Source organism: Medicago sativa, chromosome 4 (assembly GCF_051527215.1).
Source record: "Medicago sativa cultivar Bolivia chromosome 4, Bolivia_mono, whole genome shotgun sequence".
Lineage (NCBI taxonomy): Eukaryota > Viridiplantae > Streptophyta > Magnoliopsida > Fabales > Fabaceae > Medicago > Medicago sativa.
In genome coordinates this window covers 67,496,719-67,517,346 of record NC_140752.1, presented here as the reverse complement: position 1 = coordinate 67,517,346, position 20,628 = coordinate 67,496,719, and the positions used below count along the sequence as shown (strand labels likewise).

Below are 20,628 nucleotides of genomic sequence, written 5' to 3'. Positions count from 1 at the left end.
CTTTTTTTATTTTTGTTTTTGTGATTTCGTCGTCCGACACGACTTTGTTTATTTTGATTTCCCGCATTTGTACGGTGTGTTTTTTTATTTTCGGTCTTGATGTGGTGTTTATTTGATTCAGGTTAAAAGATTAGTTTTGATTAAGTGCAGATTCAATAAATGACTTTTATGTCGTCAATGTTGCAGATTTGAAAACATGAGTATTTTGGTGACTTGAATATAGTCATATTTGTAGGCATATATGTACTATGTTGTTTTATGCTATTAACATAAATGATGTGAGTTTGTTCATATATTCATCCTTTTTGTTTTTAGTGACTTTGAATTTGTATTATATCGTTGTACTATATCAATTTGAATGAATAACTATCGTTTATATTTGTAAAAAAAAAAAAAAAACTTCAAAGACATGGTATAGTGGTTATGCGACATGTCTTGATCCTGAAAATTTCTGGCTCGAATTCTTGAAAATTTCCATAGTTTTTCTCTATCTTAGACTAAACCATCATCTACTCACCTTAAATTTTGATGATAAAATAAAATCTTCATCAGTTTATATTTTAGATGTGACTTTGGTTCATATTTGAATTCATTCGTTGATAGATTATGATACATAAATTGTATGTATCATAATTTATCAACGAATGAATTCAAACATGATACATAAATTGCTAAACAAAGAAAGAAAGATTGTTCACCAAAAAAAAAAAAAGAAAGAAAGATTATGATACATCAATTCTATCATAAACTCTATGAAATTGATGTTCATATATGATCTCAATTGCTAAAAAGGCATAGGATTGTGAAGAAAAAAAACTATTGGAGAACTATCACCAAACATCTAGAATTCAATGATCTGACAAAGAGATAAAATTTGATTATATAACTCGAGTTAGATCGTCTCCATTTATAACTTTATCCATTTATTTTATTTGAAGAGATAAAGACACATAAAAAGTAAAAAAAATAATTAATGATAGTAGAACCTATTTAGTGATATGATTTATCTACCACCTATTTTTCGTGTCTATCTGAATCTCTTTCCAAATTGTATCTTCCATTAATGGAGAGGATCTTTACCCATATAACTCACCCCATATACTACAACGATGATGTGTTTTCCGTAATTTCAATTTATAAAAAAGATTAAACGTTCCAAGTTAGCGGCACCAAAAGTTGCGTAAGAGTAATTTAAAAATGTCCAACTCAATAAAACATTATGTGAGGGTAGGGAGGAACCATTGACTAGGATTGTGTTTTAATGGATTTCTCACTTACACGTGCGCGCCTTCATAGGTTTTTATTTATTTAATTTTTGTCCGTAAACGAGATGATAAGTACCACTTAAATACAATTGTAAAATTTTGAGTTTAAACTATGATGAAAATGTTCAACTTAATAATAATATTTGCATTCCTTGAAAAAAATTTGATATATGTATTGTGAGTTGAGTGGGAGTTTACATTACATAGAAAATATAGGAGAGTGGCCTTAAAAAACAATTTTAATTTAAAACTATTTCATCTTTATATAGTTTTATACATTTTTATTCCTCTTAATCTTGTGTATGAGTAAGCACACCTTATTTGGGTAGGTATTAGAGCACATTTGATTATGGTCTAGTGGTGGTCTAGACCAAATATTGAGTTTTTAAAACTATTTCATCTTTATAGTTTTATACATTTTTATTCCTCTTAATCTTGTGTATGAGTAAGCACACCTTATTTGGGTAGGTATTAGAGCACATTTGATTATGGTCTAGTGGTGGTCTAGACCAAATATTGGGTTATTGTTGACGCTGCCAAATGAGCTGGTATATTTTTAAATAAAAGTAATAAATTGTAAACCTTGATCTTTTACCGATAGTAAAAGATACTTGTAGCTTTTATAAAGTCGGAGATATAAGCACCTAAGAACATGGAAGGGTCTCAGACATTATTTCTATTGGAGAGAAATTTTTTTAGAGTCTTATAAGATTCGGGGTCTTACTTAAGACCTCAATCTTAAGCAGGATCCACACTCTTTTAATATTAAAAAATTGAAATGTAATGACATAAAATTATTGGTAGTTGATTAGTGAGTAAATAGACAATTACCCCCATGAAATTGTAAGTTTCGTCAATTACCCTCTAAAATTAACAAAAATTCAATTACCCTTCTGAAATTGCACAACGTTAATCAATTTACCCCCTCCGTCAAATTCATCTGTTAGTCAACATAACGTTTTGCAAATACCCCCGAACTTAAAAATCTATATATTTTTTCTTATCCTTGGAAAATGTGGAAGAGGAGATGAAGAAATATCAATACTACTATAATCCATCCATGTATTTATATGCATACCCAGAAATCAATAAAAATAGTTCTGTTTTTTTTTTCTTCTTTATGAATAAATTCAAAGTTTAGTCAATGCTAGTTGTAAGTTCTCTCTTCAAGTCCTCTCTTTACATATTCTTCTTTGCATGACAAGCACTTATATATCCTTGTGCATGTTATCTCAAACTACAAAGTGGCTCATTCTTTGTTTTATATTAGGGTTAAATATATTTTTAATCCTTATAAAATAATTTTTTAAAATTTGGTCCCTACATACATTTCAATTTAAGTCCTTGTTTTGAAACCATTATTTACAAAATATGTGTGTTTTTTGTCCCTCAAACTAAATAGTCTCTTTAAAAGTAAAAAGACACTAAAATTGAATAAAATTTATTCATAAAGAAAAAAAATAGAACTATTTTTATTGATTTTTTGGACATATTTTATCCATTCTTTTTAATAATATATCTTATCAAAAAAGTAATTGATCATATCAAACTTTGAATTCATTTGTTGATGTTATTTAGTTTCAAATAAAATAATTTTTTGTTTTGAAATTAATTGTTCATAACTCAATTATTTTGAAATAAAAAACAAAATAGCAATTCCCACTTCAACAGAAAGTATACAAATCTTACAAAACTGAAAATTCTAAGGTCCATCTGTAGAGAATACTCTAAGTTAACTGTTAATTGTTTACCTCTAATATCTTTTGAGTCAAGGATAAGGAAAAAAATATATAAATTTTTAAGTTCTAGGGGCATTTTGCACATAAGTGCAAAACTTCAGGGGGTATTTGCAAAACATCATGTTGACTAACAGAAGAATTTGACGGAGGGGGTAGATTGATTAACGTTGTGCAATTTTAGGGGGGTAATTGAAGTTTTGTTAATTTCAGGGGGGTAATTGACGAAACTTATAATTTCAGGGGGGTAATTGCCTATTTACTCGTTGATTAGTGGATCATATTTAAGAATTTTGTGTGAGATTTGGGTTGGAGGGATCGAGTGCTTATTATGTATTACTATTAAGAAATTATAAATGAGTGATGTGTACACGTGTGACCCATTTAAGTACCAAAAAATGGATGCCTCCATTGTGGTTGTTCTAAGCTCTGTTAACAAACATGTCGTGTTATTATTTGCAATTGTCGTACTAAGTTATTATTCTAACAATTTCCGAGCTCTGTTAACAAACCTGTATATGTGCCAAAAACTTGTATATATGCCAAAAATAAATGGAATGTGATCGACATCAAACCTAAGATATACAATCTAAGTGAGGTGGTGACGGCGTGGAAAGGTGTTTTGGGTCGGTTGTTCATGCAAACACTCAAACAGTTAAGCAACAATGTGTTAAATATGCGAGGTGTTTTGGGTCGAAAGGTGTGCATGTGAAGAGGCTACAAGTTACCTTCTATAGTGAAGAACTAGGATTTTTAGTGCTAAAGCGCTAAAATCCTTACTCAGACAATTGTCATAAGTGGACAACTATGACCATATGATGACAATTTAGCATTGGATTCAGTTTGAACGGTCAAGATTAGCATTGGATTCGCTCAAACGTTAGCGAGGAAGGGTCACCCTGTTTGCCAAGGTAATAAGTCTTGGCCCAATCTAGAACAAAGCGTAAGTTGTAAAAAAAAAGGTTTTTTTTAACAAAAAATCAATTTTCATGGTGCAACGATGTTCTATTGTCGCCTCCTCCTCCACCCCCCTTAAGACGTCTTGCTCTTTTTGTCGACTACTTTATACTATACACCAACACAATGTTGTGCTTAGCACCTCTAATATAAAAGAAAAACATTTCATAGACAATATAACATGTGTGTACTTCTTGAGAGAGATATCGATAAGAGAGTGATGTGTTATATGTGATAAGTCGACGATGTGATAAAAGGAGAGAGAAGAGATAACGAAGTTTTAAATGGATATAAAAAAATTCGGAGTGTCCAGTCTGAACACTCCAAATTTTTATATCAAACATTTATCTTGATTTTGTGAAATATACTCGATTTCCTTTGATCGATCAATGTCCCAATTGGCACCATAGTTCAGTCTTTGAGGCAAGTTAAATACATATTATCCCTTTCCATATTAGTATTATCCTTTTATGTTATTTCAAAAAAAAAAATGATTTATTTTAAAAGTCGCAATATCTGCCATTGTCAAAATTTTGAACAATTTTCAAACATCCACCTATCCTATATTACATAGAACACTTGGTCACCCTAAATAATTGCAATCATGCATATTGTCCTTTTTCTTTATCTGTAGTTGACTTGATCTACAGATCGATGTGACTAAAATTAAATAGCATATATATGATGTGTGAAAGACCAAGTGGGAGAACCATGGTTTTCACTTTCATTGGTTTCTAACGGTTATCAGTCCCATTTAGGATTATCACTCAAGCACAGCCTTTAATCAAAGTGGTTTGTTTTGGAAAGCTTGTGGGTGGATATGCGGTCCAGAACACTATGACACACGTTGTAGATTGAACAGATTTGCCAACACGCTCAGTTTGCCACCACATGAGACGCACAAAGAGTCAAAGGAATTGTGTGGGAGGATATAGTCATATGACATATAGTATAGTGAGGGAGGTACCATTAATCCTCTAAATTCTATCAAAAGGCCGTAGCCTGTTCTTTTGTTTTCTCCTTTCCCTTTTTTTATCTCAAAACGATAGAATTCTATCAAATTCTAATGTCATACTCCATCCGATCACATTTATAAATAAAAATCAACTTTTTAAGTTCATTGAATAATCAATCTATTTAGTCACATTTATAGACCAAATACATTAATAACCTTAATGATGATGATGATGATGATGATGATTGTGTGCACTTATTTAAAGTTTGGTAAGAAAATGGGCCGACACAAAATAGCCCAAAAAGACATGTACACCTTATGGGCTTTATTTATTTATTTATTTGTCTATTTTTTCCTACCCGACCTTCTTCTAACGCAACCTATTTAATTCCGAAAATAGCTCTATTCGGTTTATACAATCTGAAATGTGATTTTTCTTTTCCATTTTAGACCTTTTCTCTGGAGTGGGAGTCTAGATATTGGAAAATTTCCCAGTTTCGGTTATATAATCCGAAGGCGGGAAACTTCTCGAATTATGAAATCTGAAACCTCCCTATATATAGGTTTTCCTAGAACCTTACAGAAACTCATCACCTTTTTCACCATACACTCTATACATCTCCAAACCACCCCAATTTTGGCAAAAATGTGATGTGGAGGCGCAATATGGTCGTCAAGGGACGCCATACACACTATTTTCATTTCAATGCAAATGCACCGTGACTATAAAACCTTCCTTATTCAATTTTTCTGTATGTTTTTCCTTTTATTCACGTCAAAAAATATGTACTTACGTCTTTCAGATTATATAATCCAAAATATTAACAACCTAGTTCAGATTATACAATCCAAACTATGCTAATACCGAAATTGTCAAGTTTTCCTCACTACGATTTTGTATTGTTTCAATTATGGATGCTCCCATTGATGCCCCCCACTTTTGGCACTTAACATTGCACCTGTCAGTGTTGCCATCTGTTTCACCTCAAGTTTGGATGATCCCGACAATGCCAAAGTCGAGGTCATCCATCTCTAGTTGAGAATCATTTTGGCAATGTGAAAGTGGAGGTTGCACCTCCAGTTGTTGCACCACCAGTTGAAAATCCTTCTGACAATGTTAAATATGAGGTTCCTCCACCTCTAGTTGATATTTTTTTTTTTTGATGATGCCAAAGTGGATGCTTCACCTCAAGTTGATATTCCTTCTTTCAATGCCAACATTGAGGTGCCTGATGCCATGTTGTCATATGATGTTTTTTATCATTTTATTTTATATTTTAGTTGAGTCTGTAGCATTTTTAGATAGTTTGGAGTTGAAGAAAGCAAGAAAACTAATGATTTTGGTTTTACAAAATCGTGGCAAGATTTCTGGCTCCAGAATGGATAGTTAATTTGCTACTGATTTGCAAATCGTGGCACGATCTGCAACATCATGACACCATTTCAAGAGCGACAAACCTGGAGATTTTAAATTAATGCAGCATCGTGACACAATCGTGACATGATTTTAGGCGCCCAAAACCCTGTCTATAAAAGTCAAACACGTTTTCAATGCAATGGCTTGAATTTCTAGTTCTAGAAGGCATTTTATGAAGCAAGGAACTCGGGATCTCATGGTGGCTTGCCATCTAACTAATAGTTGATTCTATTTCATGCAATGATTCCTTCTTTTAATCTTGTTATATATGATTTAGCCATGAGTAGCTAAGTTTCCATTGATTAGGTAATGAAATGAATCTATTGTAAGATATTTGAAACATGTGATTATATAAACTCTATTCAATACAATTATTATCCTAGTTTTTATCCAGACTTACTCTTGTGTAATACTTTTTACATCCTGATCAAATATGAAATGAATTTGAAAATCGAATAACTACTAGCTATAACTTTTGAATTGGACATAGTAATCCTGTTTAACTTAACAGGCCAATCTAGAGATATATGATTGTTATGTTATGATATAGGAATTAATGTTCTGATAAAACCTTCAATGATTACGGTCATCTAAGAGATTATGAGATTGTAACCTTAGAACAGGGTTCCGAGTCAGGAGATTGATCAGAACTATTTTGTTAATTCATCTTTAAACTAGGAGAATAATTATAGAGGATAGATTTAATTTACCGAATATGATGCAATAAATGATTCGAAGGACCTGCTTACTTTCACAAATTCGAATGGCTGAATAGCAAGCAGTGCAAAAGGATAAACATATTATACGGTCAACAAAGCGACCACTTTCACTTTTGGGAGCATGTTGACTCTTGCAATCCAGAAACAAAGGCTTCACACTCCAAGTCAACATGCTCAAGTAGGAAAAGTGCGCGTAAAAGTAATATGGCTCCTGATCTTAACCCACATTCGGATAAAGTCGACATCGCACACAAAGACAAAATCTTGTCGTTCATGCATGAATTTCTCGAAAAGGTGACATATATAGCTGGTGATGGTCATTATGGATTCTGAGCAATTGCAGGCCTACGTTATGTGTGGTGGTTCTACTGTCCATCAATAAAGGGCAATCATAAATCCTTTTTCCTTTACCGGGTGCACCTTCGCATAGAAACTGAATGGTGTATCTAGCACATGCGAATGACAACCATTTTACGATGTTATATTTGAATGATGGCTGCCCACTTCCTCCCACTTCCGTGCTATGGAGACGATATTGTCGAAATGACACAAAGTCATGGGATGATAGATATGTCCATAAGATGATTACTTATAATGAATTAAGTTAGGTGACAATTAATGAGATAATAAGAGATGATAATTTGTTCATTGTTGAAAACCTTGAGCCTCAAGAAAAGGTTGTTGATGATAAGAAGGTTAGAGATTGTGTCAAGATTGAAGATGAAAATATCTTGGACTTAATGATTGTAGCATGGACCATGGGGAAGACTAGTTGAAATGTATATCATAACGATTTTTGATATAATTATATAGAATAAATTACACTCCCCTCCCCTCAAAGATGCTTGAATTACACTCTCCTCCTCTCTTATGTTAAAATATACACTCCCCTCCCCTCTTATTCAAAACATATTAGAAATTTTTTCACTCCCCTCCCCTAAGAGAAGCTTGAATTACATTCCCCTCTTATGTTAAAATCTACACTTTACTCCCTCAATATTTTTTTTTATTTCTAATAATCTTTTAAAAAAAAATAATCTAACACTCTTGCAAAAAAAATAGTGCCGCGGGTCTATTTTAATATAATAAAAAATTGAATACAATTTTTTTGCTATTTTTTATTCACAATTTCATTAACATGTAGTTTTAAACTATATTATAAAATATGAAACAACCCAAAATAAAATTAAATAATGTGAAAAATTACTAAAGACAATAAAGCACGGTTATTTAAAAGTTAATTTTATACTCTAAATTATAAAATCAATAGCAAAATATTTAAATTTAATTATCATTGACATTCAAATTATAAAGAAATGAATAATTTTTCTTAAATGGTGGTTCAAAATTAATATATATCATAAAAATATTTATTTATGTTAAAATAGATTAAAGTGTATTGCATATTTAATTATTAAGGGATGAGATTGTAATTCAAGAATCTTAAGGAATAGGAGTATAAATTTTATTTTTCAAGGGAGGGGAGTGTATATTTTAACATAAGAGGGGAGGAGAGTGTAATTCAAATATCTTTGAGAAAGTGGGTGTAATTTACTCAATGATATAAGTTTGTGTTAGTATAAACTCATTGTCTTTGATATAATTTTATATAACGATGCTTTGTTAAATCTAGAGAGACAAATAATCATTTTTTTGCTATTTGTTGAGCTCGGAGAGTTTTCGGATAATATAATCAGAAAAAACGTTCAAAATATATTATAATTCAAACACTAGATTTTTTTTTTTTTTGGTAGAAACACTAGAATTTTTTAAATTTCGTAGAATGCGTGGAAAAAGAGTAAGATCTGAAAATAATATATATATATTTTTTTTAACAAGAGGTTTAGTAGAATTTGAGATTAGATAGATGGAATAAAAGGTAATGTTTGTGTAATAACGCCTTGTTTTGGAGCTTCACGCGAGTTTCAAACAAAACAATGGTATCTCAAGCGCTATCAGTTCCTGCAACTCCCACCTTCACCATCGCTTCTCACAGAAGAATCCCTTCTCAACTTACGTTTTCTCACAGGTTCATTTTCATTTCAATTACCCATTTCAACTTTCGCTTTCACTTTTATTTTTGTTCAAATCTTTATAATTGAATTGCAGAAACCCTTGCACGATATCTTCTTCCTTGCAAAGCCCCTATGGTAGTTCTTCTCAAATCGGTAATTTCCAATTTTATCCAATTTTCTTTGTCTACTATTTGTAATTTCATAGTTTAATTTTAACCCCAAATGAATGAGTTTTTGTTTTGAAATGACAAATTTTAGTATTTGTTAGTGATTGGAGTTGAAAGAAATATATCATTAGTATAAAAAATATATTAATTTAGGGACTGAATTGATGGATTTTCATATACTTTATGAACGAAGTTGATAAATTTATATACTTTAGGGACTAGCTATTACACATTTATGCAGTTTAGGGATTAAATTGGAAAGAAAGTGATAGTTTGAGGACTAAATTGATAGTTAATTCAGTTTTAATACGAATTACAAACTACTTTTATTTGAACAATAAAGCATGTTATGACATGTAGGTTTTTGTTTTACGCAGGCTTATCAAGTAAAACCCATGGTTTTCGCTTAAAACTTGATGAGAAAAGTACACATGATGTTGGTACAAGGTACAAGTTTTTTTTTACCCTTGTTACTCTTTCAAGTGCTTCATGTTTAAGTATAATGTGTTTGTTTAGTAGGAGACTTGTGAACACCTAGTATTGTCCATTTTTTCATGGTTCAACCGAAGCCTGACTTTCTGTGATTGTACTGGGAAAATAAGTGTAAGGGTATATAAGTAATTAGGTTGTAAAGTAGTGGATTGTGAAACACTACCAAAACATTCAGCTTATAGACCGTGGCATGGCGTATTTAGAATCAGCATTATGACCTATCTATGTAGTCTATGGAAATATCATTGTAACTATAATGTAAAGAGTTTAATTTGTATGTACTGTCAGTGTAATTTTTTTACACATGCATCCAATTACATCTCATAAATTGACGTAACAATGTGATATGTAGGGCGTATATGTAAAACTTTTTTACACAAATACGAATTGAATTATTTTGTAAATGGGTCTATTTAGCTAATTTTCTGTATACTTTTTTATTCTTGAACTTTGATACTTTAAGGAACCTCTGAAATGAGTTAAAACCCCAGTCTCTGCACTCTTTTAAGTATTAATGAATGAAGGACAACTTATTGATATTTCAGTTTGCTTGTAGTTACGGTGTAATTGAAGCCAAGACGGGGAACCCGCCAATAACACCAGCTATCATGACTCCTGGAGGAGCTCTTGATCTCTCATCTGTTTTGTTCAGGAATCGTATAATATTCATAGGACAGCCAGTTAACTCACAAGTGGCTCAGAGAGTTATATCGCAGCTTGTGACTCTGGCTACTATTGATCCAGATGCAGATATAATGGTTTGTTATGTTTTGATTTTTGACCCTATTATTTGACTTTTGACTAATCTTACAATGGATTATGTGATTCATATTGAGCTGTTTCTATTTGCAGATGTATATAAATTGCCCTGGTGGAAGCACTTATTCGGTGCTTGCAATTTATGATTGCATGTCTTGGGTAAGATAAATGTTTTGTCATCCCCATCCTACCTTACACACACACACAAAAAAAATAAAAATTAATTTACTTTTTCATTCCTTTGTTAGCTACTTTAATTCCTTAATAGTTGTCAATGTTTTTACCTTGAAAGCATTTGGTGGCCACATTTGTTTTCAGATAAAGCCAAAGGTTGGTACAGTATGTTTCGGAGTAGCTGCAAGCCAAGGAACACTTCTCCTTGCCGGTGGGGAGAAGGGAATGCGCTATTCAATGCCAAATGCTCGCATTATGATGAATCAACCACAATGTGGATATGGGGTAAGAATCAAGCTTTTGAAATTTTGTTATGGAAAATGCACTTTAGATTTTATGATGGAGCTGACAGATTATATAAAGAAAAAGACGATACTGATTTGGTGTAGGAAGAGGATAATAACAATGACAATATGGTCCCAGTCCCACTTTTTATCAATTATCATAATAAGTAGTTAAATACGGACTGTGCCATCTAGCATATGAGTAAAATAATCAAATGCACACTGTGTTCTCATTCCTCCCTACAGTTTACAAACTTCTATAAAACTAGAGGACATGAATTTTCAGCATTGAGATTGAGGCTGATGTGCCAAGTTGCATTGGACATAACCTTTTAATTTTTGGGACTAGTTGCAATGGAATATCTATAAGTTTTATTGGAATCATGATTTCTTCAAATGTAAATGTTTTATTCAAAGTTAAATTTTTAAAGTTAATCATAGAATGCACTATGTAGTTTGGCATTTGATGTATAGATATACTAAATAACGAAGGTATATTGTTTTTCATTTTTACATAAAAAAGAGCTATGGACTATGGTGTATTTTTGGTTGCAGCAGCAGTTTTATTTTGTGCATTATGTGATGTGAAGTGTTTCGGTCAATACTCAATAGGCATGATGATTGAGTTTGTTATTAATCTGACTGCAGGGTCATGTTGAGGATGTGAGACGTCTAGTGAATGAAGCTGTTCAATCCCGCCATGTTAGTCTTTCTTCCTCTGAAGTTGCATGATTTTTATAATTTACAGACAGCTGTAAAATGCTCCTGTGAACTTAGTTTTGCTGAAAGTAGGATTTTCATTCAGTCTTGACTGTGACATTTATATTTGTGAATTGTGACAACCCTTGAATGTATAGTGTTGGGACTTTTCAATGCATTATCATGCACTGCCTCGTTGAATTCTTTACCTGGAACAATAGATACATGACTTTGGTTTTTGAGACAATAGATACATGACTTATTGTCAAAAACCGATTGTTCAATAGTTTGAGTTGCCGGTCCCCAATCTTGTTAATAGAAGTTGAATTTTAGCGCGGGCAGGATAGTTTTGTGCACTCCATCTTGCTAAAAGCCCAAATGACTTTGTGTGAGGAGTTGTCCTGGTTTTAAACCATTGATGAGCCATCCAACAGAATGGACTATTGGAAATTTGGTTCATTGCAGAAGAATATTAAATTTTAATTTTCAATATATGTGAAACTGGAAACTTCATTCAACATGATTTCTTCATGCTCAAGTTACCATGGCAGCTGCTACTTAGTTATTATTTTTTTTTTTTTTTGAAGAATAGTTATTTTGTTTGTTATAGTTTATCTGACAGTTCTTGGAAAGCTAAGCCTATTTTCCTCTTCTTCCCCCTTCTTTTTGGAGTACAGAAAATGGAGAAGATGTTCAGTGCTTTCACTGGACAGACATTAGAGAAGGTGCAAGAGTACACAGAGAGGGACAGTTTTCTTTCTGTTTCTGAGGTAATATGAACTGTTTTTCTTCTGTAACTGAAATAATAAGTTAATGCGACTGAGAATGGTTTCTCGAAGAAACCAGAATATTCTCTTTCTAACAAGAAATGAATTTTATGACTGTTGAAGAACAGAAGCAAATGTTTCTGTTATAACTTCTGAAAAGAATCTCAACACATCATTATTCTATCAAAAATGCGTTAAAGAGTATCAAAGTTTTTATATATATTGGAGAGTTGGGGGGTCGATGGGGGTAAGCCAGAATTGAGAGGAATATTGGGTTGGGTAAGTCGGGGCAAGGCCCTCTAGGTTCCTTCCCATCAGGTTTATCATTTTCTGTGTCAGTTTTCTCCATTTCTACAACCCTTTTGTAAAGAGTTCTTATGTTGTTTGGGAAATACATATTATTATGTGAGTGGAGAGTTTATCATCTATATCTATATGTTGTTTTACCTATTGTTAGTTCTTATCATATCATGATTTGTTTTGTTATTTACTTTGGATTAGAAGTTTAGTACATTAGTATAGGTATATTTTGAGTATTCCCTTTAGCCATTTGTCCATTTGTCTGTTTTCTATTGAGTATTATTATGGTGACTAGTCTCAGTGAACACTGTTACTATGTTTAGTTTATGATCTTAATAGTTGTCTGGCTTAAATGCACTTCTGGTCCGTCTCTTTTAACTAAAACTTGATTTTAATCCTCTCATTTCTAAATATAGGATTTTCGTCCCAAGTTTCAGGATTTTTCCTCTCAACCCAGTTTGGGACTTATTTTTCCCAACAACCCACTTCTGGTGCAAATTAGGAATGCAAATCATCAAATGCAATTCTACATAATTAATAAATACGCCACGTCATGAAAAATAAGTCTCAAATTTGATTGTGGGGGAAAATCTTGTAACTTGTGAAACATGAGGACTAAATATCTGGATTTAGAAATGAGGGGAATAAAATCCGGCTCTAGTTAAAAATAGGGAGATCAAAAGTACATTTAAGCCTTGTTTTACTGCTAAAAATTTTCTTACCCGGTATTTTTGTATCTGCCTCTTCTCATTTCAGGCTTTGGAGTTTGGTCTTATTGATGGTGTCCTGGAAACAGAGTATTGAATCTAGATTACATGCTGTATATTTGTATTTCTAAGAAGTTGATAACTGTACCTCATGAGTCATGAATGAATATGCAATTATTTGTAAGTTGACTTTCATAGAACGGTCAATCTAGTTTTGTCTGCTATTATGGAGTTCATAGCAGTCCCTTGTTTCCGTTTTGATTTAAGAGTCCCTTGTTTCCGTTTTGATTTAAGAATCCAGTTATACCCCAAACTACTTCACATTGTCAATTTTGAAGTAGGACAAGAAAGAGCCTGCTAAAGTGGCGCAGTTAATGTCAATTTGATAATGGATTATACGTATACATTTGTTCTCTTTTGAAATTTATAAAGATATAATATAATACAACGAGAAAGGAAGGCATTTTAGTGCATTTGTTAGGGACATGATAATGCATTTGTTGCTCGGAGCAGCTACTTCTATTAAAATTAGAGTTATCAATGACATTTTAAAATGAAACTTTTGTCATTAAAAATTTGGAAATATCTATAATCCTTATGAATATCATAGTCAAATAAAGTTATTTAAGTGTTAAATTAAGGCTTAAAGTTGGATATTAGTCATGTGAAAATTTTAAAGTCTCGCTTAAGAAATTCTCTCTCAACTTCACCAATAGACTACATTGAAAAAACTACTCTTCAATTTGCACTTCAGAGTGTACCACCAAATACCATAGACATCACGAGCAATGTGTCATTTCATGATCCCATAAAATGAATCTATGGATTATCTTTCATAGACCACCAAATACCTGTAGTTTTTTTGAATTATTGTCTTTGTTCACATGATTCGAGCAATACAAGCTGTTCAAGAGTTTCAACAGTGTTGAGCAAACAAGGTGTTCATAGACCTGACTTGTTATTTATTTGTTAAACTTTGATTTCTTCTGCCAACTTTCGAACTCAGTTTTGGAGGTAGCTTGATTTAAAGTTTTTTTGTTTCAATTTGAGGAGAATCAATATACCTAATCTTAGGGGATTTTGTAATGAGAAATTGGACCCTAAAGTTTTCAGTATCTCTGATCAGCAAGCTTTTTGTTTTTTCAATGATGATTGACCACAAGATTTACCACTTATCAATTGTTTATGGCAGCACATTTCAAGTTGGTAGAAGAAAAATTAGGATGGAGCTAAATTCCCTTCCACAAAGGTACATTAGTCCTTGCTGCTTCACTGGTGACTTCAATGCTATTTTGGGAGCTCATGAAAAGGCTAATAAACATTTTCCTAATAAAACTTCTTGGAATTTGTTTAGAGGGTGGAGTGATTTGAACAGTTTGATCTATTTGGATACTGATAATTTCACTTGGCCTAATGGAAAGAAAGGTAATGTTAACACTTCTCAAAGACTTGATAGGTCGATTTGCAATACTCATTTGGTTGATAAAAGCCGATTGATTTTTTGTTTTGTTGAGATAATAGTGTGTCCATTACCTCGGCTAACCATACGGTTAGAACCTTTGCCAATAATTTGTACAAGCTTCCCAACAAAGAAATAGGGCTGAATTCATTCAACACTTGCGGACTAAGCACCTTTGAAATTAGAGCAACAAAGTAGGAAAGAAGATATTTAGGAAGTTTTTTATTAGCATGAAATTCGTCAAACATAACCTTGACCTCCACCCTTATGACACCCCAAAAGGATTTGAAAAAAGCAAAGTTAAACCCATCTAGACCCGGGCTATTGTTACCATCTGCTAAGAAAATCAAATCTTTATTTTCCTCCTCCGTGAAAGGCCTAGAAATAATGGAATTTTCAGTAAAAGAGAGAATCGAAAACTCCATCCCGTATAGATGAGGCCTCTTCCCGCCAACATCTTCAAAGTGATTTGCAAAATAGCTAAATATCTCCTTCCGCACCCCCACCGGACCCTCCAACCACTTCTCACCTTTTTTAAGTCACACGGTTGCATTTGCTCTCTTTCTATTATTAACACAAGCGTGGAAAAATTTCGTGTTAACGTCATCTTCCTTGAGCCCTTTCGATCTCGACCTTTGGAACATCACACTATCTTGGCTTTAAGGGAGAGTCCAAACATGAGAGGACTTGGTTCTTTTCTCCTCCAACTTTTCCGCCGATAACTCCATACATTTTCTCTCCAAGTCCAGAGTCGCCACACAATCAACAAGCAAATTAATTTCCCTCTCCAACTCCCCACACACCTCTTTATTCCACTTCTTGAGCTCCTTATTTAGGTCTCTCAACTTTTGTCCCAAAGTACGATCCATCCAACCATGAGCGGAACTTGAAGACCAAGCCCCCTCTACCACGAAGATCTTTATTGGCCAACCAATGATTATTAAAGCGGAACGACTTTGGACCCCAATCAACCGCCCCGTACAAGAGTATCAACAACGTATGATCCAAAACATCCGACGACAAATCCCAAAGGTTAGCTTCACCCCAAACCGTAAATCATTTGGGTGAGAGTAAGATCCAATCCAAACAGCCCAAGCATCTACCATTCGATTGAACAACGTAAATTTACGACCCAAAAGAGGGAGATCAATTAGGCCTAACATTTGAATGAAAAGGTTAAAAATTATATGATATTCCTTCCCTACAAACTTACCCTCAAACACTCCTCCACCTTTCCACTCATCTCTTCCTCTTATGGAATTAAAGTTGTCCAAGCAACACCATGTAAAAGCCCGTTTTTCGCTATGATTTTTTTATTATTATATGTGTTTATATGTGCTTATTCGCTTATGTGTGTATTTAATTTGGGGATTAGTGGATTTTTAGCCTAGAAGGGTATTTTAGTCATTTTAAGATTAAGGGTATTTTGGTCATTTGGTGAGTAAGAGTAAATTAGTAATTTTATTGGGAAGGTTATTTTTGGTGCTTTAGTGAGAATAATTATTTTTACTAAGTTACTAGCAAGTTGAGGTAATTACTTCGAGATGGTAATTATTCGATATTTTAGTGAGTTAGTGAGTAATAACTTTTTTAGAATTTGTTAGTAAGATTTTTAGGCCTATTGTGAATCTTAGAAACCTAGCCCATTGGAGAGTAGTATATATACTTAACTCATGAAGGAAAATTAGGGTTAGAAACATTTCATTCTCATAACAAAAGATAGAGTGTCTAGAGAGAGAAAGTCGGAAGATGGAGAGAAGAATAGAAGATGAAGAATTTGGAGAAGAGGAAAGCTAGAGTGAAGGAGCTAGAAGGGAGAGTGAAGTCTAAACTAGTGAATTTGAAGGTTTAAGGTAAGGGGGATAGTTAAATTTCATCAAATAAGCTATAATTTTTTTTACTTATGTGTCATAAGTGCTTTTGTATGAATTATGATTTTTATGATTTTAAATGTTAATTTTCGTGCTCCTATTTGATGTGTAATTATGGGTATGTTGAATTTTATGAAATTGGAGTGTTTATATGTTCAAGTTCATAGTTGATGAATGAAATAAGTTGTTTTGGTGATTTTTTCTCAATTAAGTGTAAACCATGAATTTGTAAGTGATTATTGTTCAAACATGTTTCAAATCACTTGATATATGAGTATATATGTTTGTATGTTGTTGGGGTTTGAATTGTTGGTGTTGTTTGAGAGGTTTGGTTGAAATTGTGAAAATATGAGTTTTTGGTGAAAAATGAGTTTGATGTTGAATTTATGAAGAAACGATGTTATGAATTCGTGTTTGTAAGTGTTTTGATTGCCTTTTGATGTATGCTAACTAATAACAAAGTTTGTGTAACGATTTTGGGTCAATGGGGATCAAAATCGAGGTTATTGGGAAGATTTTGTGTGAGTTCCTGAGAGGAACCCAAAAATCTGGTTCCCTGTACTGGTGTAACTCGCTTGGCGAGCAAGCTTTCACCATGGCGAGTTGCTCAGAACAGAACCCATGATTTTGGGTGTCCCTGGCAGTTGGGAGTCGTTTTCGGACACCCTTAAGTATTCCTTATGATGTGTATGACTTCAATTTAACTTGAAAACCTACTGAAACATAAATTGGATTTGATTAAAATGAATTTTGTTTTTTGTTTTTATGAAATTGGAATAAAACCTGGTTGAAAATGGTCAAGAACTTAGAATTTTCCGAAACTTGTTTTTCTCAAATAAAAAGATGGAGTTATGATTTGAATTCTGTAGCAATGAGTTTAGAATGATCATGTAAGGTATATGTGAACTTTAAACTTAGCCTTACTTTGAAAATGATTTTTTTTTTTGAAAAATGAAAAAAAGAGACGAACTTAGTGAATTTTTTGGAAATAACCGAAATTATGAAATAATGATAACATGAATGCACTACTATGATGTTATGTGATACGTGAATATGATATGTTGATGCATTTGAACATGAATGGCTTCTTTTGGTGAAATAAATTGGAAATAGACAATTTTTGTAAAATAGACGAACTTTACTAACATTGAGTGTTATGATCTTATAACTTGAATATGACTTTGTATTCATGATAATATGGTGATATAAGGATGAATCAATGTTCAATTGGTGAATTAAATGTTTGTTATCATGATGTGGTGAAATATTGGCCTTTATGCGATTTGGTGATTTGTGAAACAGTGTGTTTCTTTATGGTGATAATTGTTGATTGGTGAAATATGATGATGACTCGTTGTTGATTATGACTTGTTGAATTGTGTGGATGTAAATACTTGATAATGCAAATGGTGGTGAATTGGTGTATGTATATTATATGATGGTGAAAATTGTATAATATAGTTTGGTGATATGTGCATTGTCGAGTCTTTGCTTGAAATCCATGCATTTCATAGTCATGTAGAGTCTTATGAAGAATGTAAATGGAGGTGTACTTTTACATTGCTTTGGTGAAATAACGTATTGGAGGTGTACTTTACGTTAGGTGTGGATTCAATACGGTAAAATTATCTCCGGAATCCAGTTGGTACCACATGCATGTAAAAGTGTCTAGAACATTGCATGCACTTGAAAATTGGTGAAACATGTCATAAATGACTATGTGAATTGGTGATTATGTGTATTGGTGAACTTTGTTGTATGTCGTCAGTATCTAAAAAGGTGAATATGTATATGCTGTCTTGTTGTGCTTGTATTCTTGATAATTAATGTTGATGTGGAAATTCATTGTTGAAGATTTAATTATATGTATATTGATCATTTGAAAATGAATATGTTACTTTACTTTCATTTGATTATATATTATTTGTAGAATATTATCTAACCCCCAGTGGTCGTTTGGTTGACCGACGTGCAGGAGTGATCTTCTTATTGCTTGTGAGTTTCTTGAGGACTAGCTTGGGAGCTACCTCATTTCTTTTCTTTGGAGTCTTAGTTAGGGCTCTGATTAGGGTGTCAGACTCATGTTATTTACTTATGTCTTTTGAGACTTGTTGCTCATTTATATTTTGAGATTTTATTTGGTGATGAATTATGAGACCTATGGTATGGTTATGGAGAACTGTTTATGTTGTTGAGATAATTTTGTATGATTGTCTTCCGTTGCGAATTTTTTTATGAAAACCAATTATGCATATTTTAATAAATGAAGGCGTAACATCTAAACTCTTTTGAAATAATTTCTTATTTGCATGATTTATTGCTTAAGGGGTTTAGGGTGTTACACACCACAATTCCGTCGACACCCCATGCTTAGCTGCCAAGATATCCACCGACAACCTCCTTTTCGCCAATGAAACATGTCATCATAAAACATGTACTAAAACATGATATAATAAAATAATAATATCATTTGCGTATCAATAACATGATATAATAGGATGAATACCGATGATTTTGTTGATTTACCATATTTAGCCACATTGCCATCCCACTTCATAGCACCCGTCTTAAATTATGGACCTTGGTATGCTCCTAACAAATCTTGTTTGGAAGGAAAAAAATCTTGAAGCGGTGAATATCTAAAAAGTTTGGAATATCATTGAAGATTACAAAGAACTTGTGAACCTTGGTATGCTCGTAAGAAATCTTATTTTGAAGGAAGAAATCTTGAAGCGGTGAATATTGTCTAAAAAGTTTGGAATATCATTGAAGATTACAAAGGAATTGTGAATACTCATGTTGATGTGGTGCCAACTATCTCTATATCTTCCCCCTCAAATTGGAGTCCTCCTCCCACATCTTCTTTCAAATTGAACATGATGCATCCAAATTTGTTGATGATAAATGGGGTGTAGTAGCTATATGTCAAGGGGATATCATTCACACCTCTACTATACGGGAAGAAGTCTACAAACATCGACAAGGGGATATCATTTTAGAAATTAGGGTTCATGTTCCCCCAATTTGATACATTTTCTCTATATAATTTCATTTAATTTTTGTTTTTATTAATCAATTAGTTTTTATTATATATAATTACTTATTTTTATTAATGACATATAAAATGAATAATCCAATACACACATGCCACGTCATTGCCATGTCATTAATGAGAGTGACAAATCACCAAAATTGATGGGGGACTAACAAAACTAAAGAAATGTAAAACATGGGGACCAAAATAGTGGTTTTAAAAATAGGAGGACTAACATTTTGATTAAGTGAAAATAGGGGGACCAAAAATAAATATCATATGAAGTTGATCATATTAGTTTAATATATGATTTTGCATCTAAAATGTGTGAAAAAATATAGTTAAAATTAAAATAAATTAATTTTATTGAAGTACTATTATGAAATTTAAAAGGGTCTTATCTTAAAATTTTCCTTAGGCCTAAATGTGTGTTGTGTCGTCCCTGACAAATGCTATTTAGATAAATCATATACAATTGATTTTCTCTCATGCTCATGAATTAAACATGACATTAGAGTAATGTATTTCAATCACAAACTACATGCATGAACCACCAATATATCTTGCAAAGAATATAATATGTCACATTCTTTGTGTATTAAATATGACTTTCATAGCATGTATTTAAATCACAAACAACAATAGCAACTACATACATGACCCACTTATATATCTTTCAAAAATACATTTTTTTCTTCGTCATGTATTCAATGAGTCTCTTTGAGTCATGTTTGTAATGTGAGAATAAATAATATATATGTTACAAATACAAATAGATTCTAACTTTAAACCCTTATTACATTTTTGCTTGCCTATAACACTCCCTCTAAGGGTGAACTCAAGGGTGGTTG

At 32.6% G+C, this 20,628-nt stretch overlaps 1 protein-coding gene and 1 long non-coding RNA gene across 2 annotated transcripts; both read left to right on the top strand.

Annotated features, from left to right (window-relative positions):
• Positions 1-8,952: 8,952 nt before the first annotated feature.
• CLPP6 (CLP protease proteolytic subunit 6) lies at positions 8,953-13,817 on the top strand. The gene is made up of 9 exons (XM_085702506.1): positions 8,953-9,078; positions 9,159-9,217; positions 9,609-9,678; positions 10,280-10,481; positions 10,576-10,641; positions 10,801-10,941; positions 11,589-11,642; positions 12,317-12,409; positions 13,463-13,817. Exons 1-9 carry the CDS (start codon positions 8,987-8,989, stop codon positions 13,508-13,510), a joined length of 825 nt encoding a protein of 274 aa, XP_085558632.1. The 5' UTR covers positions 8,953-8,986; the 3' UTR covers positions 13,511-13,817.
• A 545-nt stretch (positions 13,818-14,362) lies between these two features.
• On the top strand, positions 14,363-18,943 carry LOC146931012 (uncharacterized). The gene is made up of 3 exons (XR_015006582.1): positions 14,363-14,662; positions 14,768-14,838; positions 18,719-18,943. It is a non-coding gene; the product is annotated as an uncharacterized LOC146931012 (long non-coding RNA).
• The last annotated feature ends 1,685 nt before the right edge of the window (positions 18,944-20,628 follow it).

What these genes read in the sequence shown, in the direction of transcription:
- CLPP6 (XM_085702506.1), top strand. Translation starts at nt 8,987, where the DNA reads ATGGTATCTCAAGCGCTATCAGTTCCTGCAACTCCCACCTTCACCATC. An exon ending in TTTATGATTGCATGTCTTGG is followed by an intron (nt 10,642 to 10,800) that starts GTAAGATAAATG and finishes ATTTGTTTTCAG; the next exon opens with ATAAAGCCAAAGGTTGGTAC. An exon ending in AAGCTGTTCAATCCCGCCAT is followed by an intron (nt 11,643 to 12,316) that starts GTTAGTCTTTCT and finishes TTTGGAGTACAG; the next exon opens with AAAATGGAGAAGATGTTCAG.